The 26,413-nt window shown below is 40.7% G+C and overlaps 1 protein-coding gene across 2 annotated transcripts in view; it reads left to right on the top strand.

The window, feature by feature from the left end:
* Nucleotides 1-26,413, top strand: part of disc1 (DISC1 scaffold protein) — a 45,213-nt gene that overhangs the window by 10,283 nt on the left and 8,517 nt on the right. Inside the window, exons 5-12 of one of the 2 annotated variants that reach the window (XR_012770492.1) lie at nucleotides 509-605; nucleotides 851-1,083; nucleotides 5,012-5,066; nucleotides 6,739-6,841; nucleotides 7,016-7,204; nucleotides 15,312-15,372; nucleotides 23,608-23,851; nucleotides 24,929-24,964. Coding sequence is in view for 1 of the 2 variants with exons in the window: in XM_075476272.1 (XP_075332387.1) it covers nucleotides 509-605; nucleotides 851-1,083; nucleotides 5,012-5,066; nucleotides 6,739-6,841; nucleotides 7,016-7,204; nucleotides 15,312-15,372; nucleotides 23,608-23,851 (982 nt within the window). In the remaining variant the exon portion in view is untranslated. The remainder of the gene's footprint in view (nucleotides 1-508; nucleotides 606-850; nucleotides 1,084-5,011; nucleotides 5,067-6,738; nucleotides 6,842-7,015; nucleotides 7,205-15,311; nucleotides 15,373-23,607; nucleotides 23,852-24,928; nucleotides 24,965-26,413) is intronic. The other variant, XM_075476272.1, reaches the window with a different exon arrangement.

The following is a 26,413-nucleotide window of genomic DNA, read 5'->3' as shown; positions in this document are numbered from 1 at the left end:
AAGTAGGTATAGAGAATGGATGCATATAGTCAAGTGAAAAGTATCATGGAATGTTCTTAAATAAGAAATGTAACTCCCTTCTTTATGTTCCAGACTTCATGTTTAGCTTTAGTGTTATTTTCTATTACTCTAACCTGTTATTGTTATTCTTATGCTATTGTTACTGTGATGATGCACAGGGCAATGGGGGAGAGCTCACAAAAATAGCTCCCCTGACAGGAAGGAAATCAGGTGGGGCCTCCACAGAGGGCATCCTGAACAAATGGGACCTGAAGCTCATAAAGCAATTTTGTGTTTCTCTGTTTTCCATATTTTTACATGATTACATCATAATAATAGTTACAATAATCGCAAGACCTTATTTGGGCAGCACTTTTCCTAACAATGTTACAATAAAAAAAGTTTTTTGTGTGTAGTGGCATGACATGTGATAGTGTAGCATCACAGTACAAAGATTATTGTTCTTATTGTCTTTTGTGATATCTGTATGTTTTCGGCTGGTTGACAGAGAGATTGCAGAGCCTGACGCAGACGAGCGATCCCACTCACCGCAGGGTCCGCTGCTACGAAGAGACCGTCTGATTCGAGAGAAGCGGCAGGTTGAGGTAACATTCAGCTTTCATTATGCCATTTGTGTCACTCTCAGGCACATCAATTCACTGTCGAGTTAAGGTTAATTGGTGATTCTAAATGGACCATGGAAGTGAGTGTGAGTGACCTATCCAGGCTGTGGAAAAGCTCCACAAAAACATAGATTTTTTTTTTTTTTTTGCTCTGTAGAAAAACTACAAATGAAACTAATTCAGATGAGAATAATGCTGAAAATGATGCATGTGAAACCTGAAACCAGGGGGAAATCGCAGAGCTTCAGCAGAGGCTGGCGGAGCTGAAGGACCACAGTCGATGCCTGCAGCAACAGATCCAGCAGGAAGAGCAGCAGGTGGAGGCCGAGGAGCTCGAGAGCTCTGTGCTGAGGAGCTGCTCCATGGCCCAACTCCAGGACATGAGCCGAACCCTGCAGGACCTCGTCACTTCAGAAAACCGCACACGGATCTCTGTCTACCCTCCACCCTCCATGCTCAGGTCAGTATCAAATATGTGCAGAACATTTCACCCTCTTCTACTCTCAGCAAATGACTTGCTTATGTAAATGTTACATAATTGGATCTGACCAGGTTTGGGGTCAAAGCTCACAACAAATGATATCTTGTTAAACAAAAGGGCTCATAGAAAAATTGACCCTCAAAATGCCTTGTCTAGATGCTTATTTCAGTTTGAGTGACTGTTTTAGGCATCTTACGATTCAAATAAGCCTGTTTGTCATTTTTAAAGAGATATTAGCTCCATTGCCAAAGCTCCAGGTAGCTTGTGAATCAGACCTGATTCTTGAAAAAAACGAATTGTCATGATTTACATGTTCCAAAGCATTCACTGCGGGTCCTTTGGCATATTACTTTCACCGTCCAGGAAGCCAATAGGCTTCTGTTGTTCACAGCCCAGAAGTGTTGACAAACATTCAAAATGAAAATGAGTGTGTGTTCACACTTTCTACATTTTGTATTAGACTTGACAGTGAGTTGGTTTGTCATGTTGGTTACCAGCAGTGGAGAAAGTGTATCCATCCTTTAGAAGTAACGCAGTGTAAAAATCCTGCACAATGTTATTTGAATATTAAGTGTAAAACCCGGTCCCATTTGACTATTGTACAGTCAAAGAGTATTGTCAGTTAATTTTTTTCTTTGCGTGAGTGTCTGTGTAAAAATACAATTACTAACTAAGTAACGGGTAACAAGAGTTTAAATTGCCATAAAAAGATAAGACTTCGCTACACTATATGTACAGGCACGTTGTTGCATTTCAGCACCTTTGGTCGCCAAACCTGAAATTAGATTTTTGAGCCCAATTATTGACCTTTATTCATAGCTAATATGTATTTATATACATTGCAGCTCCTACGGGACACGTAAATCAATCGTCATCGTATGTGCTCACAATGATTCTAGTTCAGGGATGACAAAAACAAGCACTGACACTAACATATTGAGGAATCACTGAATCCTTCATGTGAGCCGCAAGGTTGTTTCCTCTTCTGACAGCCAGAGATTCAAAGACAAAGTCAACGACTTGAATGTAGAGGAAGGTTTTCTTGTAAGTGGAAGTTTTTGAGTGTTATGTTTTGATTTTTTTTAATCAATTTTATTATAAGTTTATAATGAAAGAGACTATTTTTAGAAGTAAGTTTTGCTTTGACACACTTTGAAATAAATACATGGATTTATGTATTCACACAAAAAATTAAACACTTATTCATGATTAATGCTGGATTCTATAACAAAAGAGAATGGTAGTTTGAAAAAAAAAAAAAAAGAACAGAGAGCAGACGACCTACTAAATCTGCTTCATGCCAGATGGATTCCTTTCTCATGTGAGAGCTCCTGCAGTGCACGTATTCTCCTGGTGGGGCTGCTAAAGAGCCTTGAATGCCACTGACCCTACAACCAACATCTATGCTTGAAGGTTTTTGTCTTTTGACATGTCCTGGCTTTCAATCGTGTCAGTTGCATTTCATACAATGTGAAGGCAGGAATTGTTTGTGTTTAGTGCAAGGAGTACAACTGATCATCATCTTTTACCTAAATTAACAACAAACTAAATAAAACAATGCTAAAAAAAATTCCAACATCACATATTGGATATGAAACATTTTCTCAGGTAACAGCTAAAATTTCTCATTCTCAAGGAGGGGATGCACACGCAGCTTTTTGATGACATCATGCTTTTTTCCCTCAAGAGTCTGAAATAATTTATTGTCTTTATAACCAAAGGCCCCCTGACAAATAAATGCAGTGTGAAGACTTTGAAAATGAGTTATTTTTTATTTTTGAGTTTTCAAGTAGGGATGAATCAAGCAGCCTCAAGTACCTTTTCTTTATTTCTACCCTCCCTTGTATCTTCAATCCTCTTCTCTAACACCTGCTTGAACCTACTTTGAATTTTAATGGTTTTTCTCAGATGCTAATGATTAATTTGCATCATATCCTCTGAAGTTAATAGCTTGCGAGGGAGCCCGGTGGAAAGCCTCGCTGTCTTGACGCTCGTTAGAAAGACATATAAATTGTACTTATCGCCTTCTCGGTGCTGTGACCCACCATCACTGGCATAATTTGATATCTGACATAGTCTCACCCCAACTGGAACGCGTTTATTCCCGCTGCTGACTGAAATTGCGACTTCTGATTGGGTATTTTGCTGCACATCTGTGGTCATCGCGATGATTGTGTTTTCAGTTCCATGTCCAAATAAACCAGGTTTCTCCTTTTCCATGTCGGTTTCGCTTAATAGCTCTGAATTAAAAAAAATTCACTTAATCTAGATTAGGTGCGTCCCTAAAAAACAGAGGCGCAGTAACGCTAATGATCATAGACATTGGTTTACCCTGACTCATCTTGAACATCAGCTTGAATAACATGTAAAGGGCGTACTGATTTTTGTGACATGAGACAGCTGGGACTACCTCAAGGTGACTGTGTCACACATAATGGATTTTATGCTCCTTTCCCCCATCTTCTAATTGATTTATTCCTCTGTAACCATATAATATGACCTTAATAGTTAGCTCTGTTTGCATGTTTGCATACAAGTGCAGTAATATCATCACTAATATGATATTTGCCCTTCATATTTGAAGTAATCAAGTAGACAGTTCAAGTGAAATGGGGCAGTTAATGAAAAAACATAAACTTGCTGTGTATACATCTATATTTTCTGTTAATGGTATCATGGAAGCTCCTTTACAGGTTGCCATTATTCAAGTAAACTCAATATGACTTCGGAAATGACTTGTTTTTAGAAATAAGGATTCTATTAGCGCAAAGCAGCAATTTTTAAAATGGCTGGTTAAAATATGGCAGTTTAAAGTGTTGTGCTGGGATTCAGCCACTGTCTTATACAGCACTTAATATGTAAAAGAAAGAAAAAGAAGTACTTTCTTGGGGGTTAGCTTGTTCTTAATTACAATACATGTAAGAACAGAGCGCAGGAGAGAAGCAAACAGATGTTAGCAACTATGCAAATGCTACACAGGTTTTTTTAAAAATTGTTTTGGAGGCATTGGCATAAAAAGAAGGTCTACTAGGTCTTCAGAGTGCATGCTTGTGTTTGCTCAGCCAAGAATAACTCATTTGACAAATTTCACTTGTAGCTGAGGGATTTTAGAGAGTAAGCAGGAGCAGCTCTTGCAAGGAAATAAGAATGGTGGATGGCAAAGCAGCTGCTTTCTTAGATAGAAGATAAAAGTTCAGCTCTATCTCGTATACCCGCTCGCCATTCATGATGAGGGTTTTTTGGCTTTGATGACACATCTGGCTGCAAACCTGAAGGACTGATTTAAAGATGCATTTTCTAAGGTGTTGACAAAGGAAAGAAACAAGAGGTGTTTGATCTTTTCCCACTGGAGATGTAAAATTTGTTAAAAAAAAACAATGAAAAAGTCAATTTTGCACACCATATCATCTTTAAAAGAGCTTGCAAGATGGATTGGATTGAAAGAGGAGAAACCGAATCCTGGAATCCAGCAGTAAAAACTTACTCAAAACCTTCAGATAATCCTCAAAGAGAACAAGGCTTACACTGTTTAGCTGGGTGTGAAAATTCAGGCAGATACTGTGTACAAGCATGGAAGAAAAGACCTGTGATATGATATTGCATAGTTCAAGTTTCACATTTGGAGCCAAAAACTCTTAAGTTGGAGACCTGAGTCAACAACGTTTTTGCTTAATTTAGGGTTAATGACTAGTTTATTGGTGTTATGTGAGGATTGCCTCCAAACAATTAGCTGTTTTGCTAATCTGGTACTTGTTTTACTTCACTTTGCCAACCAAGTCATAGACAGATTTATGTCCACAAGCAAACAAAAAGGTATTTTTTGCACACATTGTCCCCTTCAACTAAAATAACTCTCTCTTGATAGCAGGTAAACCATTCTGAAATAATGATTTTCTATGTTTTGCAGACTCCAGGAACAAGAACAAGCACTGAATCTGTCCATCAAGGAAACTACTGCTAAAGTAAGCCACTGCTCCTGTCACCCGCTTTATTTTCTCTAACAGCTCAGCCTCCCCATTGCATGCAAACATTGACTGACTGTGAATGGACATCTAATAAGTAATACGTAATAAAAAAAGACTACTAGTATGTGCCAGTTTCAGTGAGCTTAAAATGCATACCGAATGTCAGTGTCTGGACGCATGTACTCAATTGTACCTGACAAGGCAGTAAGTTGCGTGCAAGAGTCAGAGATGAGAGACAGTTGTCATTTTGAATAAATTCTCCCTAGATTCTAAATCCTCTTGAAAATATTGCAGAGCTGGTAAAAACTAACAAATTTTTTTTTCTGCCTTTATTGTGAGAAATAAGCAAATGCATAGGCAGTATTAGGATTCTACTCAGTTTGGTCATTTTCCTGTGTGTCAGTGGTTTTTATGGGTGAAGGGCTTTATATGCTTCCCCCACCCTGCATGGGCTGTGTTTCTGCCATTCCCTTCTGCTCCTCAGGGGTTTACTCTTCCCTCATGCTGATCTATATACATACATTTCTGCAGCTGGAAAAAGCCAAAGCCAGCAGAAATCTGTTGTAAGTATTGGTTTAAGGACAGAAAGAGGAACAGCAGGTGTCATATCCCACAGTAAAGTCCTTTTTACTGTCACAGTGTCCTTTAGAAACCCCTCATCAAATAACTGGTTGAAGCTGAAACTGCACCCCAAAGGAGCGTGGTGGCGTTTTGCCAAGAAACGCTTTCATCACAGTCACAAGAGTTTCATTGTCATGTTGAAATGAAAAGTTTACTCCTTAAATGAAACATCCACACGTGCTGTGACAAAATGATTGCCGGCATGAAAGTAACTCCCCCCTCACCATGCTGACTTTGTCAAAATTGACAATTAGCCGGATGTTTTGAAATTTAATCAGCGGTGTCACATTTTCAGCGCTGTGAAAAGCGCTCCAGAGTTGTTTACAAGTCATGTATTGCATGAAACAAAAATGATCCAAACCTGTTTGCCAAATTTCTGAGGGAGTACAACTCCCATGTGATGTTCTGCCTCAGAGATGATAAGCCCTATTTGACAACCTTTGCACAAAACTGTCAGATCCAACAAGAAAATTAGTAAAAAAAATCCATCTCCACATCCCTTTGAGCCGTGAACAGTTCCTTTAAAGAGACTATGGCATCATGGGGATTGTCTTGTGCCTGTTGCTCAAAGTATATACATTAAAGAACAGAGGTTTAAAGGACAGAGTGGGAACAGATGGGGGCCATACAGGCTGCATGTGAAGCCAGCGACTCTGCTGTGAATTTTGCCCTTAGCTACGGCGCTCCATCTCCATCAGGCAGTGACATTCAGGGCCTTTTCCTCCCTGACCTTCTAATGATAACTTCTATGGTGATTTCACATTTCCCTGTCGGTGCCTATGAAAGGAGAGTCACTCTTGTTCTTTTCAAAGGTTATAGACAAGGTAACAAATCAGTGTTGATGCTCAGCTGTGTATTCAGAGCAGGAAGAGCAGAGGATACAAATGAACCCGTAAGATCTCGTAAGAATGAGTGTCAAGAAGAAAATGAAAACGGAATGGAAAATGAGCTATGCATCCTGTGGGATCCATGTGTCTGCAAAGGTTTTGCGAGTTACTGCTCTCCCCCAACTCTCTCCTCTGCATCTTCTTCTCCTTCGTATCCCCAGGTGGTCATGAGTCAGCGGCTGGGCAGCAGCCTGAGGAGGAAAGTCAGCGAGACTGAAACGCAGCTTTTGGCGCTACATGAAGCCAAACTGGCGGCTATCTCTGGTAACTTTCCTCCCAGCTCCACCCCGGCACATCCCTGCTACATTACACACCCTTTATTTACCTCATTTACTTGAGTCTGTCGCCATTAGCCTCACTTAATTACGGCATTAATGACCAAGAAGCTCATTAATGGGAGGTGGAAGCTTAATGTCGTCCTGTGGTGCAACGATGCAGGTAATGACTTCAGGAGCGCCAAGGAGCTAAAAGCTGAGATGAAGGCGGTGTACCTGGAGCGGGACCGGCTGGAGGCTCTGTCCAAGAGGCTGCACAGCCTCAGCTCAGGGAGCAGCCAGGAGCTGGCCAGGATGAAGGAGCAGCGGCAGCAGCTCAGGCAGGAGCTGGAGCACCGGGAGGCTCAGTATGGTGAGTTAGACTGAGGCCAGCATTACTCTCCTGTGGGTCATCTCATCTTACTAAAACCAACAAATTATTCTATTACTTTAGAGTTCAACAAATAATTATAAGTACACGTTCTTGCAAAGAATTTGATGAGAAAATCAATACAACTGTCAGATTTTACGATTAGCCCATTCAGCTTATATAAGGACTATTCTTTTTTCCTTTTAAAAAGTTTTAGTTATGTTTAGTTACTCACAGTTGCTGCATCTTTGTGACAACATGGAAATAAGATCAACAGCATGAAAGAAATGGTAGAAAATTTATTTTTCTTTAATAAGATATCATTTTTCTGTACATAAAATTTTATATGTACTGCAAATATTGATGAAGCCCTACAATACAGAAAAAAAGATCAAATTTCTGCTGTTTGGATACTAAAAATGATGGTACTAAGCAAACTGAAGATACCACACTTTCTCTCTACTGTTACAATGAGGATATCTGGTCTGTTGCTGCTGGCTAGTAACACACTGACTGACTGGTTTGCTGAGGCCCAAGTAGCTGAAGCTCATCATTATTAGAGTATTAAAACTCTCAGAATTACAGTTGGAGTAAATACAGTTGATGGGTTATTTGGACTTATTATAATGGTTTTACATCAGTCAGACACAGCATTAAAAGCACTGACAGTTAAATAGTATTGATTATCTCATTACAATGCAGTGGTTCTGCTTGGGAACCTTGGTTGCTGGTATTCCCATGAAAGTCACATTGAAATGCTCCACCCACCTTAACTTGGTTGAAGACCAAGCACAATCTCCCCTATGGGCAGCGCTCCCTGAGGGCAATGGCCTCCACCAGCAGGACACCAGTTTACCCCACCACACTGCAAAAACATCTCAAGAAAGGCTCCAGGAACTTAGCAACGGACTCAAGCTGTTCAGCTAATTTCCCAAACTCTCCGTTCCAATTAAGAATCAGGGGACCCAAATGATCCGCTGCCATCAGTCACAGGACACAGTCTGTCTTTGCTCTGGCTGGTCAGAGCCTTTCATAAGCTGTTGCTTCATAACAGTTTATAACAGCTACTGTTTCTGCCCCTCTGCCACAAGTGCTCAAATCATTATTTATTCCTAAAAATTATTATAGGGTGTAAAATAAAAGCATTCGTGTTATAGATGCCAGTTATGCTTCTTAAAAATGCGACTGAAACCACTCCATTGTTAACATAAAACTTTGTGGCTTTGATTGACCATTTTAAAACATGAATACGAATAAATGTGCATAACCTGAAAGAAAGGCTGCTGAGGTATTTCAGCTGCCCACTGAGACAAGAAAACTTTTGCATACTTGAAAGGTGGCTTTCTTCCTCTTTTAAATCTAAATTTAAATGTGATTAATGAAACTCTTTAAAAGACCAGTCCTCACTTGATGTTGCCACTCACTGTGAGGACATCAATGACTTTTCTCTAAAATGAAGAGGAAGTGATCTGCTGTCAGTGGGAACTCTGCTTTTAAATGAGTTAGCTGCAGGATTGGCAGTTGTTAAGAGGAGGGCTGGTGTTGAGAGGGTGCAGGGGGAAATGAGCTTTAGATTGTGTGAAGAGGCGAGTTACCTTAAAGCCATTCAGTGCACACATGACGTGTCAGGGTTTGGGCACTCTGCATCCAGGTCTTAGACCTTAACGCTGCATAAAGAAGCGGCTTGCTTTTTAGGGTATTGATTTAGCGTGCTGTGCTGGCACTGGCTGAGATCTAAATGGAGTTTGAAGGCACCACCTGGAGTGCTACTTTCTGTAGTCCATCAGTCACAGGGAGTTTATAAAAAGGTCACTTCTCTCTCTGAGGTAGGAGCACAAGACGAGATGAGGGTAAGGAGGTAGTGACAGACTGAGGACAGGAGCTTTGGATCTGACGTCTGCTGAAACCCCAAAGGCATACAATAACCCATCTAAGATGCAGTTGTATTTAATGCCTTAAAGTCTGTAGCTACAGCGTAATGTGTTCCATTGTTTTAGACTTGATTGCACCCTTTCCTGTCACTAGGGGGCACCATTTTATAGTTGAATTTCATTTCCCAGGCTGAGGCTGATTCAGTTTTTGATTAGATGTATGATGATGCAAAAATCTGATATTTTTGTTAATTCATAATCCACAAATCTGTATTACTGTAACAGAAACAGAATTATTTGACCTTAAAGCCCATGTTGTCATCTCATTCTTAACCTGTTGATGAAACCCATCTCTCTGGATCGTTGTTGCTAAAAGCAGCCACCAAGCACCGAAGACATGTTCAAGTTCAAGTTCACCTCCATGCCTTGAACACAGTGTATGCCTCACACAAAATGATACTGCTCTCAGGAAATACAGAGGCAGGAAAAAGCAGTGACATGCTAATGCTGCAGCTAAACAAAGAAATGGAAGTCAGGTGGGTGAATCGTCACAAAGAGGACAGGGAGTTAATGATTGGTTGTGTAGCTTGATTAAATGCACAAGTGGGCTCGCACAAAATGGCAGAAGGCTCAATTTCACAATGTGGTGCAGACACCAAGAAAGGGGCTCATTAAACTGTCATCCTATTTGGTAATAAGAGGGTTGGCACACGCTGGCTGGTAACTGATAGCCCGCAAACAGCGCATTCCTACTCTTTAGCTGGAGGGGATTAGAAATTACTGTCAACATCAGAATGGCCAGCCTTTTGGTTTCGAGCTATCACTGGTGAAACTAGTGTCATCTTATGACAACAAAACAATACGTTTGCTCTTGAAAAGGCCTTTTGACATTTCACAAGCTCTACAGCATTGTATTTTTCAGCCAGTGACCAAGTCTAACTACATATATTCAGTCAAACAAGCAGCTTTAGTTTGTTGAGTGTCTCCGCCCAGAGTGCTGTGTGGTGTGGGGGCACTTTGGTCTGGGAGCCATTATGTCCCTAATTACTGCTGGCAAGAGTGGTGATGAATACCAAACTGAGGGTTTGATTCCCTGCTGGGAGTATAATTTTGTCCCTAAGGGAGAGCTCTTGCAATACTAAATTTTACAAATAAATAATTGAAGAGCTGAATAAGATGAGTAAATGACCCCAGGAGTGAGGACATTCAGATAAGGGGGGTGGGGAAGGCAGCGTGGGAGTAGGTTCTTGATTCATTCAAGTGTTCTGGAAATGCTTATTTAATGCTGTTGTTAGTATGCTGGCAGTACATTGTGTCGCTGTCAGATAAATTGGCTATCTGTGATGGTTTTCTGCTGCACATGCCTGCACTGTAACACATTGTAATTCATTCTGGGTTTTTTTTCTGTGTGCTTATGTGTGGGGGGGTTGCTGGACCTCCACCATCATCTTTTCACAGATCTGCAATTTTGAAACCAGAAATCCTCCACACACTCAGGCCAAACTCAGTTGAGCTGTACTATTCCAGCTGCCGAAGTGTACATCAAAACACTGTCACTTTGTGTTCTTTAACAACTGCAATTTTATCATACTGCGGTGCCAGTACTGAAGGTGAAGACATGTATGATTTATTCATGACTCTGCCACTTGCAGGGTGCTTACGTTGAGTACATGATGGAATCTGTGATAGCTCTTTACCTAAAGAGCATCTGAATGATTGAGAGGCAGTGATCAAGTGGACCAGGGAGAATGTTTCCTGGTTGTTGTCTGTGAAGTTGGGGCAATATTCATTTTTCCTTTGACTCTGGAGAGGATGTGGTCCCATTGTGAATTTGACAGGAGTGTCATAGCCCTTCTCATAAGAAAACAAAAGGAGGAGATAAATCTACTTTTAGGCTAAATTAGTCTTTTCTTTTCAGCAAATCCATGCTGCAACTCAAAAGGAGGTTAAGCTTAATATAAATATTTCTTCTTATCTTACCTCTAGATGCATTGGTCATGTTAATGCTAATGTTAATGTCAGTCCACCACATGAAAAGCCAGCTGACTGTCCAGCCATTATTCCAATACTTTAGTTCAGGTATCTGCAAGTATGTGTACTTTGTGTTTACTGTTAATTACCAACTGAATTAAATACTAAACAAAGATGGTAAGCATGCCGAGGAACCGTGTAAACTGGTTCATAATGAAGAAGTTAGAATACCGGCATTTGCATTCAGCCTACACAAAGCTAAGCACAGCCTGATGAAATTCTTCCCCAGGTGATGACAGCGCTAAATTCAGAAATGTGTTTCGGTGGAAAATGAATTTACTTCGAGGATATAATACCATGTGAGATTAACAGCGCAAGATTGTGAGCATGTGAAGATTTGAGTGTGTTTCATAGTTTTTATGGATCCACGTTCAGAGAAAAAATGCTGTTCCGGTGGATTTTGAATTCTGTCTGTTTACTTCGAGTTCGACTTGAATGACAGTGGCAGTTTGTATGTCTTATAATCTCAGCCAAAAAAATGCAGTACCCGTGACTGATATGTATATCTACTCAGGCACAGAGTTGCTACGCACAGCCAGTTTTTGTCAAATTAATTGTCTTTGTTGTGCATTCTTGCAGAACCCCCCAGTATGTTCTCCTGCGTCAGCTATTGCTGGAGCATCATGGGTTATTGAGCGTCTGTCTTACATCAGCCTGTCCTTCTTCCTCCATTAGCTCTCCTGCTGTTGCACTCGCATACCTTCCTACAAAGTGTCTGTCTGTGCTGACTGTGCGTTTGTGTAACCTGCAGTGCCGCCCCACTCAGACAGCCCAGGCCGAGCTTAAACACATTAATCACAGTCAGTGCCTTCAGCTCGATTACAAAGACACACAATCTCTCTTCTGCCTTATTATGCACAAGCTTTTATAACTCCCATATCGATGGTGCTGCGTTAGCACCGAGCCGCCTGTAATTTGTTTGACAACATGAAGGCCTCACAGACAGAGAAAGCTTTTGTTGTTACAAAGCAGTGACGAAATTACAGCATTATTCACTTTCAATTAGGGGGCAGTTAGAATGCTCATATTGCAGAGGCTAATCCATGCACCTTGTAATCATTAACTAGCAGGCTCATCAAAGCTCATAACCTCACCACTGAGAATTGTGCATCAGTTATGTGATGGGCGTCTGTTATTTGCGGTCTGTTGTTTACATGTTATAAACTTAACAGCAATTGCTTCTTTATTTGACTAATACATTATTTCCTTGACCTATGTGGAGTTAATGTCCTCATTGCAACTTCGTTCTGTTTGTGTTATGAATGAGTGGCCTCCTCGATTTTGGCCGGGGCCCTTGGCAGCAATCAGAGATGTCTAACGCCTGCTGAGATCACTGGTGTGATGGGAGGCCGAGCTCATGAATTTCCAATGCAGGCTCTGTGAGTGCCTTTGTGAAGTTCCTTCAACACCAAAGATACTGCTGCATGTATCGGGGAGCCACAGAGCGCCTCCCTTTATGGGCTTTTTAGTGCTGATTTAGCTTGCATGGCCTGCCAGTGACAGCAGCCCCCCGCAGACTTACAGGAAGTGGTAATATCACCCGGTGCTCTGGTTCCACTGAGCGCAGAAGGAGGCTCTGCTGCTTTATGTTTCGTCCCATTCTATTAAAAAGATTATTTTCCTCTGTCACGCCTGAAAAGGCTCACTAGTTTTGCCACCGGTTGGCATGGTAACAGCATTGTGTATGACTGTACAAAGGCAGAAATACAGTGGTAAGTAAACAGTACTGTCTGTGTCTCCTATCTTGATCTGCCTTTATACTGACTGCTTCGATTTTTTTACACTTATTATTTGTGAGTCAGGCTCTTACTCAAACCGTAGCCTACTTTTTTCATTTCGCATCAATATGCTTTGTGCCATCTAAAGTCTGACTTAATGCCCACATGCATTATTCAATGGCTAGCTACTTGTATGCTGCTTAATGGAGCCAGAATGAGTGGAAGTTGACAAGACAGATTCTGTCAGGTAGGATAGGATCTCATATAGCAATTAGATGATGGGTGGTATGTGAGCTGTCTGGTTCACCTGCACCAGATCTGCTGACCTGACATGATATCTACTCCTGTTGCTGTCCTCTTTCTTCTGACTGAGCGGATTTTGCTTCTTTGGACAAAAACAACTTTTGGGGAAGGTTTGTTTTTGTGGCACGCTCATGCAGTCCTCATCAATAGCCTTACTATCCGCAGTATCAGCAGTAATCTGTGGCTGTGTGGAAGTGTGTGTCACAGCCACTTTGTCTCAGACATTCGCCTTTTCTTCCCGCTGTGCCTGGCCCCAAGCCTGTCACATCCTCGAGCTGATGCTGTCTAATAACCATCATCAAGATGATGATACAATTATATTTCAAATCTCAGTGATTCAGAACATCCAATTAGGTGACTTTGTCTCTGTGTGAGTTCTTGTCAATGTGAGCAAGCTGAATGGCATTCCTCTCGAGCAGTATCCAACCGTTTTGGGCTTCTCTTTACTTAAGATGAAGCACCATCTTCTTGTGACCTTTGATCATACCTTATGAACATTCTGTGTGCTTAATTAGAAGAGAAGTTTGGCTTGGAAAGTACAGAAAATATGGATGGAAAATATGGAAAACTATATGGAAAATACTCTTATTGGCTTTCGAATCAAGAGTCGGATGAAATGTTTCAAACTAGTCTCCAGATAAAATGTTTGATATCATGTCAGTAAAGTAAATATGGAGCTACAGTAACAACAGCCGTCGGGCTTGGTTGAACATAAAGCCCAGAAATGGGAGAAACAGCCAGCTTTCTCTTTCTTTAACCGACAAGTTGACCTCTCCTCAGATAAATGTGAATGTTTTTACAAGCATGAAGGGATAAACAAATCCAGTATTTTCCTAGAAAATAACGCTGTCAGTAGAAAAGCCTCTTCATCATTTTGCGACCTCTCCGGTTTGTCTTGTGACCTGTTTGGGTGCTCTGACCTCGAGGTGGGAACCACCGCAGCAGAGCGTGAGAAAGCACTGATTCTGACTGGCTTTGCGGTTGTAAAGATGTTGGAATGGGCAGATTTATGAGCTGAGCTTTCTGTGTCTGAATTTCAGTACAAAGAGGAGTATTTGTAGTGTCATTTGTGTGCCTTTACAGTTAAACCCAAACTGATTCATACCTTTGCCATGTTTTGGTTCAAAGTCAAATATTACATTCTGAATGTGGAGGAAACCGTCAGGCCGTCTGTGGAAATTGGGCTTTGGGCAGCACTGCGTATTTTAAGAAAAAAAAGTTTAATAAACGTGGTCGAGAAATAGCTAACAGAGACCAATATCAACACTGTGGAGTCCAGAGCTGAATCCACAGAGGGAACCACAGACCAGAGTGCTGGTAAGAAAACCTTTCAAACTCTAAAGATCTTAAGATCGGCGCAGAATGAGAATTGTCCAAAATATCTGTGGAGAGATACAAAAAAACGATTAGCAATGATGGCAATAAGGGCTTTGTCATTGATTACAGAGAGATGCTATGAATAGTTGTGGACATGACGTTTTCTTTATAAAATATAGCCCAGAGGAAAAGTAAAAATTCAAGTAAAAGGTCAAGTAAAAATTCACAGATTTGTCATGGGTATGAATTATTTTTGGGCTTAACAGTACATATGCGGTGCAATTTGATAAAAGTGCATCCTATTGTGCTCAAGGATCTCCTGCTGTGGAGGGCATATTCTCATGTTTCATACATGAGCTCATTAACAGTGCTCAGATTGCCCTCCCCTCCACCCTGAATGGCGCTCAGCAGCCTCCGTCTGCCTCCTCAGGCACAGCTCACTGCTGGCAGAAGGGCACAGGAAGCAACATAAGCTATCCATCCAACTTATGCCCCACAGAAAATCTGGCAAGTTATACGGATCTACGCCATGATAAAATCCCCTTTTATCCTCGGGCCGTCTACATTTTTATCCCCTCTTAGAGCACAGGGAACGAGCCCTCTTCAAATGTGTGTTTGTGTTAAGAAAGAGCCAGCTGGTCCTCTGCACTGAGCTGTACTGGACTGTTGCAGTTTCTCTGCATAACACCTTCCCCAAGTGGGATGATGACTACCTTTCCGACAGAGTCTATGTATAACATAGCTAATGACAAGTGAGTAGCATCAGAGCTGTAATTTGTTGCTAGGATACCACATCGCGACCAATAAAAGTAGCAAACTAAGGTACAAGTAACAATTTGTTGTTCTCTTTCTGCTTTTCTCTCCGCACAGAAAGCGGGCTGAAGGAGAACACTACCAAGTACATGGAGCTGTTGGAGGACAGATTACACAGGTATGGCTTTTCTCTGCTGTCTCGCTCTTTTAACACAGACACAAAGTCTCAGTGTTCCACGGGGCTAATAAACAAGGAGACATAAACAGAGCAGCAGCCCCCAAGGAATTTCCTCTCACCTCAGTTGTCCTCTAACCAGATCACCGTCTCCTCAATACATCACCTCACACACATCATCATGCACTCGCACCTTTTTTTTTTTGCTTGTTTGTTTTAGGCTGTTGTCTCCCAGAGCCCCTTTCTCACATTTCATTCTGTCTCTCACCTGCACAATTTGTCTTTCTCTTCTCACCCTCTTTGTGTATTTGTGGATGTTTTTTTGGACCTCGACATCAGCTCATTTTCTGCCTTTCCTTCCTCCTCCATGCAAACCATTTAAGACAAAACTAAACCTTTTTGTCTTGAATAGTTTCTATCTGACTCTTCTACCTTTCTAAATCACTGAGAAGATTTATATGGATCACAAGCTGTTGCCCAGCACCACTTGACAGTTTTGATGAGCAGAGTGACTGGCTTTCATGTAGAGGGTGTGGAACCCATCAACCTTTGAAACCACGCACCTGTTTATGCTTCTTTTTGTACTACTGTACATTAAAATGGCTTAATATGTCTCCTCATGAGTTTGGCTGAATGCAATAGAGCCTATGATGTTTTTTTATGTACCCCACATCCACTGGGCATGCTTTTGAAAAGCCTCTTTTATCAGAGACCCTGTTTCTCTGCTTATCTCTGTTCATTGTGTGTGTTTGTGGAGCTTGCTTGTATCCTTTGAGAGGCAGGGTCACCTCTTTGGATGACAGCCAGGAATTAGTGACATACAGGGTTGCACAGAGCGGAGGTCCGCGTGGTCAAGGAGCAACATGGCTGTGATCTTTGTGCTCAGCAGGGAAGCATGCCTCTGGACCTTTTCTGTCAGCCACGCAGATGGCTACTTTGTGGTGTGTTTGTATAATTTTTCAGAATACCTGTCAACATTGTGTATCAAAAGTTAAAAAAAAAATTTAAAAAAAGCACACACAAATAATGTGTTAGGTGTTAACACAACTCAGTCTCACTCCCAAGTCAGCAGTCTGCTGCATCAATTTTAAATACAAAGGGTTCTGAAGTGTCACTTTTTTAACAGAACAGTCGGGGGATGTGTCACTCTGACACTTTGGAAAACACATAAGTTAATAAATAAGAAAAAAATATTTTTGAAATATGCCTCCTAATTTGAGTGATTTGATATTTTGTTATCTTTTATTTAATATCACATTGTCTAATCTATACGTCTTGACCATTCATTACTTGGACTAGGAGAAAATCCTGATTTGAAATAAAATTACTTTGTCAAGCATGTAAGTGCTCGAGCCAATTTACACATTGAAGCCAAGATGTTGTTTTCCATTGGCAGGGAAGCCATTGTCAGACAGTGCTGCTTAGTGATATCTAAATCAAAATAAATCAAACTTTAATTATAAAGCACTTTTCATACATTAAAATGTTTAAAAGCAACCTCCATCCCCACCCCACCCTGCCCCACCCCATCACATACACACAAACAGACATATGCACACACACATAAAAAATAATTAAATATACATATATAATAAAAATAAATTATAATATAAAAATAAATAAAATAAAATAAAATAAACTTAGAAACGTGAGGCTGAATACAGAAATTACTAACTTCCGTAGCTGTCCCCTCACCTTCTCTGCTTAAAGAAAAACAGCAGTCATAAGGCTGGACTCAAACATGGATAACATGCTTAGGAGTTGAAAGTCTATCCCCTTCCGACCTCCTTATGCAATCCAAGTTACTTGCTGAGCAAGCACTGTGGCAAGCACCATAGAAGGATGTATCTCTGTCATCATTTACTATTGGCACAGGTACAGTTTATATGCAGCTGTGGAGCAGTTCCCTGTGCATCAGAAAGCAACGTAAAAGCAGTAGCTTGTGCAATATAAACTGACATGAATTTCTCTCGTCCGAGCAACAACATGTGATGAGCTTGGAATTAGAACACCTTTTTATGTCACCTATGTCACCTTTTTTTTTTTACCTCCAAAAAAACCTACACAGAGATCTACAACTGCTGCTAAGATAAGGAGGTGACATTGCATCCCATTTGAATAAAGGCAGTTGACTCAGAGTCTAATTATTGAATGGTCAAAACTGATGGTTGGTACAAAACTAGCAGAGACAGTCACATTTTGCTATGTTTCAGACTTTTCACTTCTGCGTGAAGACTTCTCATAAGGACAGAGCAGATACATGTTTTTGGGGTGTTTATATAGAATTTCCCCCATTGGGGGATGAATAAAGTATTTTTCTATTCTATTCTATTCTATTCTATTCTATTCTATGTAGTTTTTATCTAAAATAAATTAATCTCTCTCTGTCTCTCCTGGTGCTCAGGCATCCTCCCACCATCCAAAAACATGCATGTCAAGTTAATTGGTGTCTCTAAATTGTCCCTAGGAGTGAGTGTGAGCGTGTATGTGCTCATGTGTCTCGTTTGTCTCTGTGTGGCCCTGTGATGGACTGGCGACCTGTCCAGGGTGCACCCTGCCTCTCGCCCAATGACGACTGGGATAGTGTAGTATAAAAAATCAGGGATGGTCGCCGAGCCGATGTGGAGATGGGTGATGAAGAACTCTGCTGACACGGACTTAATCGAACATAGAAACCTTTATTCCATTCATTAGGTCAGTCTTGAATTTACAGAAAAGATGCATCAAGTCTGGAGAGATCAGTGCTCAAATGTTCGAATGAAATCTCTCCCCTCCAGAGGGTGAAGCTTCTTTTTATGGGTGTTCATTTATCCCTATATGGTGAAGATGCTCCAGGTCCCTTTTCTCCTGGCATCTTGCCAGAAAACAATGCATATGGACTTCACGCCTTTGGAATGTATTTTCCTCCGAATCTCCTTATTTGACTATATGCTATTTCTTGTTGGGAACACATGCACACAGTGGCCATCATCCGACCCTACAGATGGATTAAGCTGGTATAGAAAATGGATGGATGGATAATCTCTGTCTGTTTGTCTGACTGACTGACCATTGGTTGACACAACACCGATCAGGTATTTTTTTGTAGAGTGCCCATATAAAAGCCACTCCACATCCACACACACAAAAAAAAGAAGAAAACTGTGAGCTGAAGTTTGCCAAAAGGCAGCTGAACAACTCTCAGACCACAAGTAGAATCCTCTGATCTGATGAAACAAAGACTGAGAAATCTGCCCATGATTCCCACCAGCATGTCTGCCAGAACCAGGCAAAGAGCATCACCTCATTATTAAGATCCCTCCAGTCAAACATGGTGAAAGAAAGCAGTATTATTCAGTGAAGATGCTCTTCTCCTACAGGGACTGGAAGACTAGTCAGGATAGGGGGGAGATTTGTGCAGTAGTATATGGAGTAATCCTGAGTGTAAACCTTTCCTTAGAAAGCTCGAGATCTTTGGAAAAACTCTGAAAGTCCTGGAGTGACTCTGTTATAAATCCATAAAGCCAGTTTCCTCAGAAAGTCAGTATCCACCCTAATTCATGCTGTTGAGCTTTGTAAATTTTGCCTGCGCTTGCTAACAAGCAGACACACAAATAAACTCTAACAACACGTACTTTGCCTCAGGAAAATTTTGACTTTCCAACCTCCAACCAAACAGAGCCTCTGTGTTTTGATTCTGTGTTTGTTTCTCCAATAGATACTTTGCTGGAGGAGCAGCTGATTATAATCTGTTGATCATATCTATTTTAGCACATTACCATTTAAGGAAGGATCACATCAATGGGCACCTTCTTGAGTGATTGTGGGCTAATTTTCCCAGTCATCACATTCTCTGACAAATGAATGGCTCACACACCCTGGATCAGCCTTCATATCCAGAGGCGAGCCACATCCAATCATAAATGCAGCTCTGATTTTAGGTGAACACCAGTAGCTTCCACCAGCTCCCGCAGGCACAGTGACACATATTGTATCTGGCTTGATTGAATGTGCGGTTTTCCCCATATGAACCACCACCACACATACACACACAGATACAGGGCGTTCATCTTCCACTGTAAATGTTATCAGTCAGCTCTAATGTACATTATCATTGATGGAGTGCCGTGGTGATGGGAGGTAAGAAGAGCAGGAGAGGAGAAGAGAGGAGAGTGGCAGATTAGTGCGGTAAGATGCCTGGTCTCCGTGGCGACGGATGGCGTTGGAAAAACCAATTATCTCTTCCTTGCTAAAGACTAGAACAGGATGATAGAGCAGATGCTCTAAGTGTGTCACCGGAACAAAAATAAATATATATTTTTTCCATTAAAATTAGCAGCACCACAGAGTTGTTTAATATATTATGTAGATGTTTCATTAGGAAACGCTTTCTGTGTTCGCCCTACTTTTACAGACCTGTTCCACTGAAGAGATTACTCTGTCGTTTATCATACGGCTAGATACAAAACAACTGGTGCAGAAGTCATTAAAATGCTCATGTTCACCTAATTGAAGCTGAGAATATGTTTTGAGCATCTAAGAAAGAAAACTGAGAGAAAATGTGCTGCATTATTCTTTGAAATGTACAAAATGTATATTAAAAAAAAAAAAAATCTGCTTGAGATGTGGTTGCTGGCTGCTGCACTGTATAAACCTCCCCAGGCAACCCACCTTATGAACCCACCTTCTTCCACCATCTATCACACCTCCTCCAGCAGTCCCCATCTTGTATTTCCACATATTATTAACACCTCTACACAGCTGGTGCTATTTGAGATGATAAAGTTGAGGTGAACCATTACCATCTCTCTTTTCCTTTCTAATGTGTGAATTCTCATTTAGTATAAGACGTTTGATTGTCTTCAACGTGAAGAAAGAAATATTGGGATGTTTTTTTCATTCAGGCTTGGAATTTCTCGTGTAGAAAGTAATTAAGTGACACAGATTTTTACATCAAAAATCTTAAGCAACTGAATGTTGGAGCTGTGTTATTACACATTATGTTTGATAGAAATCACAATGTTGGCCAGACAGTATGCAAAACTGCGATATGCTCTTTCACTCTAAAGTGGTCCAACCAAAGCTGCCTGCACCAGCAGCACCTAATCACTGCCCCTTCTCTTTGCAGTTACGGTGTATTTATAGTTCTACCTCAGCAGCTGCCTGTGCGCATATGTAATGCCTTCAGGAGAAAGAGCAGTCCTGTCAGTCAGCAGTCACGCAGGAGAGCTGGGTGACTGTGGAAGGAGCGTGCCTGCCTGCTTCTGGTTTTTATTACTGGGCCATCAGCGGCGCAGCATGCCCCCACACCGAGCAATCGCCACCAATTAACCTCCAGGTGAAAAGTTCATACCAACGGGCACCAGGACGCCACCATCACAGGCATTTTTAGGTGCTGACATGTTGTGTGACTTCTCAGTGCACAGCTCCCAGATGTCACTGCCAGTTATTTGTAATGAATTGTGGCTGCCACTGAAGAGAAGCCTTTCTGACAGACGATGCCAGCTTTGACATTTTCAGAGAAATTTCTGAATCTGCAACACTGACTCCCAGCAGAGAATGATTTATGAGCATGTGTGTGGAAGTTAGCACACGTGTGCCCTCTCATGTCTGTGAATACGTGGGTCCCTCTCCTCTTCAAAAGAGACATACAACAATGGCATGGCTCATTGGGTGCATCCCTGCTATGGCACAATTCAGAAACAGTGGTGTTGAGTAGCGAGTTGGCGAGGGCAGACGGGCGGGGCCGAGCAATTTCTCTATTGTCTTGCTGCCAAATGAAGGTTAAAAAAACGGCTGAGAGGCGTGCGTTGGCAGGGTACAGAGGTTGGCAGCCTTTTCAGACGGGAGATGGGCTGGTAAACAAGTGGCATTCAAATTTCAGAGGGAGACTCTCATCACTGTGTGAGGGAGGGGGAGCAGAGGGAGAGATTAAACAATACTGTCTGGGTGCATTTTGCTCTCGAATTTGTTTATGTATAATGGAGAAAGAGCACTTTCTCAAATCTGGCTGCGCAGCGTGAGAGCACACTGTAGGTGAAATGCTGAATATATTTTAGAGCCTTATATGTAAGTGTATTTGTGCTTGGAGTATGAAATAGTTGTATTTTCATCATTTTGAATCCCTCAACGTGAGAATTAACATTTGCGACAGAGAATCTCCTCCTGGGTTTGAAACTGCCACAGACAGACAGGCAGAAGACTTTTTTTTTCCTTCAGGATGTTTGATGCTTCTCATTCGTATCAACCCGAATGTTTTCTCCTGCATTCTGTCAGTTTAAGTTTCTTTTCAGTGCAGGATTATATTCCGGGAAACAAAGTTGGTCATGATTTGTGATGTAGAGTCAAAGTATTTTTTTTGTCTTTTCCTGTGGGTAATATGTTGACGGTAGAATTTATTTCTATCAAGATTAATGAATACGAGTCCTAAAATGTCACCTGGGACCACTTTCATGTGGGAATAATTTGTTATCTAAAGGTCACTGAGAGAGAAGGGTAAATAAATAAGAATATCGTAAAGGTCAGAAGGTCTCGAATCTGAGTCAGTGGAGGAGTATTTGATTTGAAAAGAGATGGAAAAATCTTTTCGGAAAATCTAAAATGACCTTTTAATTCAGTATTCTAATCATTATAGCAAACCACAAAATAACAAGAAGAGTTATTTGAACATTGCTTTTTAAAAAAACTTCTTGTAACAAATTTAACCAAAAAAAAAGAAAAAATTTACCAAAAGTGACCAATTACATTGAAGATATTTGAATTTTTGGTCAGTTTTAGCTGCTGTATTGGTTTTCTATATAAACTGAGCTTGCTTCAGTAGGCTGCAAGGATGACTGATAACCTGTTATCTTTTAAACTGTTATAAACTCACAGAGTTTAATAATACACTTATAGACTCACTTTTCTTTATCTGACGCTGCACTTTAAATGAAAGGGCAGCCTGCCAAGAGGACATTCACTCTCATTACATTTTCTCAATGAAATGATATTCCTTACACCTCTGTCACTCTTTAGTCTGTGCTCCATTAGCGTTTTGCATGAGAGTCTGATTGTAGTTTCTCTTTATATTGTGACTTATTGCACTGATATCTGTATTTCATATGTTCTCACACAAAAGTACCCACTAAAGCAGATAAATGCTGCACCTTTTATTTGCTACGTAATGAGTAATAATTAATTTTACAATTACTTTTAACTGTTATTCATTCTTTATGTTGTAAAAAAGATACCCTTAATTATTCCTTTTTTGGGTTTAATTAAAAATGATCCAATTCAGTTCAGTAGATATTTGAATATAGGGCTTTATGTTGTTTATGTCATTAAACGTATGACATATTTGGCTGGACTGCGACAGCCAGGCCACTGGTCACAGCAGTGCTGAGTGTTTTGCTGCCACCTCTCTGAGGGCGTGAGCGGAGATGCAGAGTCTGACCCAGAGAAAGAAATGTTTGAAAATGTGGTTGTACTGTTTCATGGTTAATGTTGACAGTGTTCAGCGCCCACACATGCAGCACGGCTTTTAAATGTAATGGTGGAGGCCTGGGTGATCTTTACGTACCTCTATTAAAAGACCAACACGTACATGTAAGGTCTCCCGTGTCTTGATCACTACCCCCATGTAATTACCACGGTAACACAATGTATGTTATCATATGTACAGGTGTATACATTCAGTCTAAAAGGATCAGAGGAAGCTTAATTGTTCAGAAATTCACTCTCTGAGCAGGAAGAGGTCATTAGGGATTTGAGGGCTGCAGGAAAATTCTGAGAACAACAGAGAGGTATTATCAGCTCTACTAAGTTTACTTTCTGTTCAGCTTTTAATTATTTTGTAATGATGAATTTGCTTTGATTTTACTAATTAAGCAGCGCCATATGTTGTCTTTTATATTTTGAGAGTGAAGTCTGTGGCTTTCACAGCGGTCTGATCTGAGTTCAAAAGCTCTGATTGAATTTATTAAGCAGTTCATTTAAATATGTTTCAACATTTTTATTAAAGTGCAATTAAATCTTTATTTGACATTTTAGATTTTTTTGACAAAATGATTAGAAAATGAAAAACAGATAAGAATGCTGTTAAGGTTAATTAACAGTGCTGGTCATCTCTGTGTGTTACTTTAGATTGCATAACGTGTGGAGAGTGTGAACTTTGCTCAATATCAGATTGTTTCTATCATCACATTGTATGCATTTATTGTCGTGTATGGCGTATATTACTGTATCGCTTTGTGTCTCAAACTTGTCCCTGTCTCTCTCCAGCTGTGGCTGTCCAGGCTTGGAGCGAGTCTGGGAAGCCGACCTGGAAGCCTGTCACCTCTTTCTGCGAGGTCTTCAGTTGCGAACGCCCAGCTGCGGTGGGGCAGACATCGAGGACCTTCCCACTGTGGCAGTTTATCCTCCAACGCTCACATGCACCGAAGACGAGGAAGACTGCGCCATGCTGACGGCTTTAGGAGGGCGCTGGTGTCCTGAGGCCAATTTACAGAACTCAGAGTTCACCAAGGTAACAGTAAATGTGTTGTTAACAACACACAATGTATTATTCATCCAAGTGCTTGTGTGTTCATGCGAGTGTGCACGAGAGAAGCTGAGGTGTGGATTGTTTTGGATGTAAAATATTCCCTTCTGAGGCTTTGAGGTTTTAAGTATTTTATACACACAACCCATGTATGTCACTGAAAGGTCAAACTGGAGCACATGTTTACTGATTCGGCTGCATTTTGTGCTTTACTCTTTGTAATGTGGTATGAAGCATGACCTCAAATAAAGACTGCCTGCTTGGTCAGCGTTACCACTTGACTGGAGAGGACGTTTTCAGTTCAGGCTGCTAAGAGAGTATAAAATTCTGTCCACAGTGAGTTGAGCACCAGTCGATTAGCGTGTTAGCTTGAAGGTATTTCTAAACAAGGAGAATGTGGGCGTAAGGAAGGCAACCATTTGGAAACTCTTTGGCTTTCTCAAAGAGTTTAATTCTACACAGTGCAACATTTCAGTCTGTTTCTGCATGATTATATGCGTTTAGTGGGACTGCATGTGAGTGTGAATTCTCTGTGCTGATCTATCCTGCTGTGAGTTCAGGTCCAGTGCCTCTGGGCTGACTCATTTTTTTTCTCTTCTCACACTTTCCTCCTCCCACGTAGTCTGATAGACCCGTCGGATATCAGAACAAAGCCAACAGAGCCAGCAATGAAAAAAATAGCACACTTGACAGACATTTTTTTGGGAGAATATATTTTGTTATTTCGGCTCATTGTGATTATGATTTGCCAAAATGTTTGCCATCATTTTTTTCATTTACACATCTCAGTATGGATTTACTGATCAGCGGCCAGAAGCAAAAATTTTCTTTACTGGCACTGTTGGCAAAATCCCTACTTGCATTCATCAAACTAGAACTTTTTTAATCCTCCTATTTTTTGCAGTCTTTCTAACTTTTCTCCAAAACCTGCTATGTGCATCCATTAATACACTCTTTGCATTGAAGTATTCTGTCCCTGCCTTGCCTTGAGTGGATTTTACAAACTGCATGCAACCATTTTCTGCTCTTCCTTTGTTTCTCTCTTTCTTTCTCCCCTTGAAGCCCGGCCCCTCCTAACATGTCTCCAAGAACTAAAAGGTGAGACAACCAACCCTTCATTCTCCTTTATATATGTCCCGTGTGTTCTGTTTTCTCTGTCCTTAAATATCTAAAAATGGGAGCTCAATGTAGCACATTTCTTGTGGCTGCATTTTAGTGTAAACCTCTTAAACGAAACATAGAGAGAATCAGCGCTCGTGCTTTTTTTATATGTAGCGGTCGTGAGAGATGACTCTTGCTGCAAAACCCTTCATGTTTATAATCTGAAGTTTAAACTTTACTTTTTCGAAGAACTGAATGGGCATGTCAAGCAATTATTTTTTTTTTAATTTTGTAGAGTAGTTTACGAGATGTGGGTGTTTTCATCTAAAGGCAACAGAGTACTTATCTTCATTGGCATGCCAGATAATCTTTGTAATTTTCCTGGAAAACTGAAGGTGATAGATTGTATGTTGCCGTGAGATGGATGTAATTAGCCAGCAAACGTTTACACATTGAATGACTAATCTTTAAAACGGTGCCTGGTTGTTTTGTAGCAATAATAAGATATTTTGCCTTTACAGCCGTTCCTCCTTGACTTTTTTGCGCATTTAACGTTTGAAAGACTGTCAGTATACGTTTCTTTGTCTTGTTTTAAAGAGAGATTATTAAAGAAATTGTCTGCCCATGTCAGGTGATACTCAACAAACTTGAGTCTTCTTAAATGCAGACCACTCCTCTTTCCCTATATGAACTAACTGGTTGCCATTCTCCAAATACACTTTAGAGCCTTATATTGTATACTGTGAGAATGCACTGGAAGAAACCCCCACAAATGAGCTCACTTCCATTTGAATCATTCTGGAACTGGATTGTAACTTTTTAGGCATATACATAGCTTTTGTGAATATGCTTTTTACATTTTCAAGTTGGGAATCCAAATCTTTGCACTTGTACTTGACATCATGTCATGTAGCAATCTGATCACAGAAATATCAGTAAAAATAGTGGTTCTATTATAAAACAAAAGCATTTTTTAAAACTCTATCCCGGGTTTGCAATAGGTTCGAACTGGACAATTGTTGGAGGTGAAAACCTTGTAAGCCTTTAATCAAGCTGGAGGTTGTACCCCTTTACTGCAACCATTTAAAAAAAAACAAACAATATTGTTCTCTCACTGTGTGTGCAGGGTAGAGTTTAAGGGGCAGTCCAGTTTGTGTGAGTGCTTCAAAATTGCATCAGTTGAAACTACCAGATGCGGTATGAAGTGTTGTTGATGGTCGGCTGTGTTTACCTGAGTGCGCTGCGATTACAGCTGTAAAACACGCCACCATTTTTAATTAAAAATACTAATTAAAACTGCTGATTATTATTTGTTGCTACTCGGCCGTCTTATGAACTTACCCCGAAGCCACGAACAGTATGTTCGCCTCCAAGTGGAACAGTAATTACCTTCCTCCTTAGCAAGGAATGTACAATTACATACCTTGAATACTAACAAAGGAAACC

Source organism: Odontesthes bonariensis, chromosome 2, assembly GCF_027942865.1.
Source record: "Odontesthes bonariensis isolate fOdoBon6 chromosome 2, fOdoBon6.hap1, whole genome shotgun sequence".
NCBI lineage: Eukaryota > Metazoa > Chordata > Actinopteri > Atheriniformes > Atherinopsidae > Odontesthes > Odontesthes bonariensis.
This window is presented reverse-complemented; position numbering and strand designations above follow the sequence as displayed.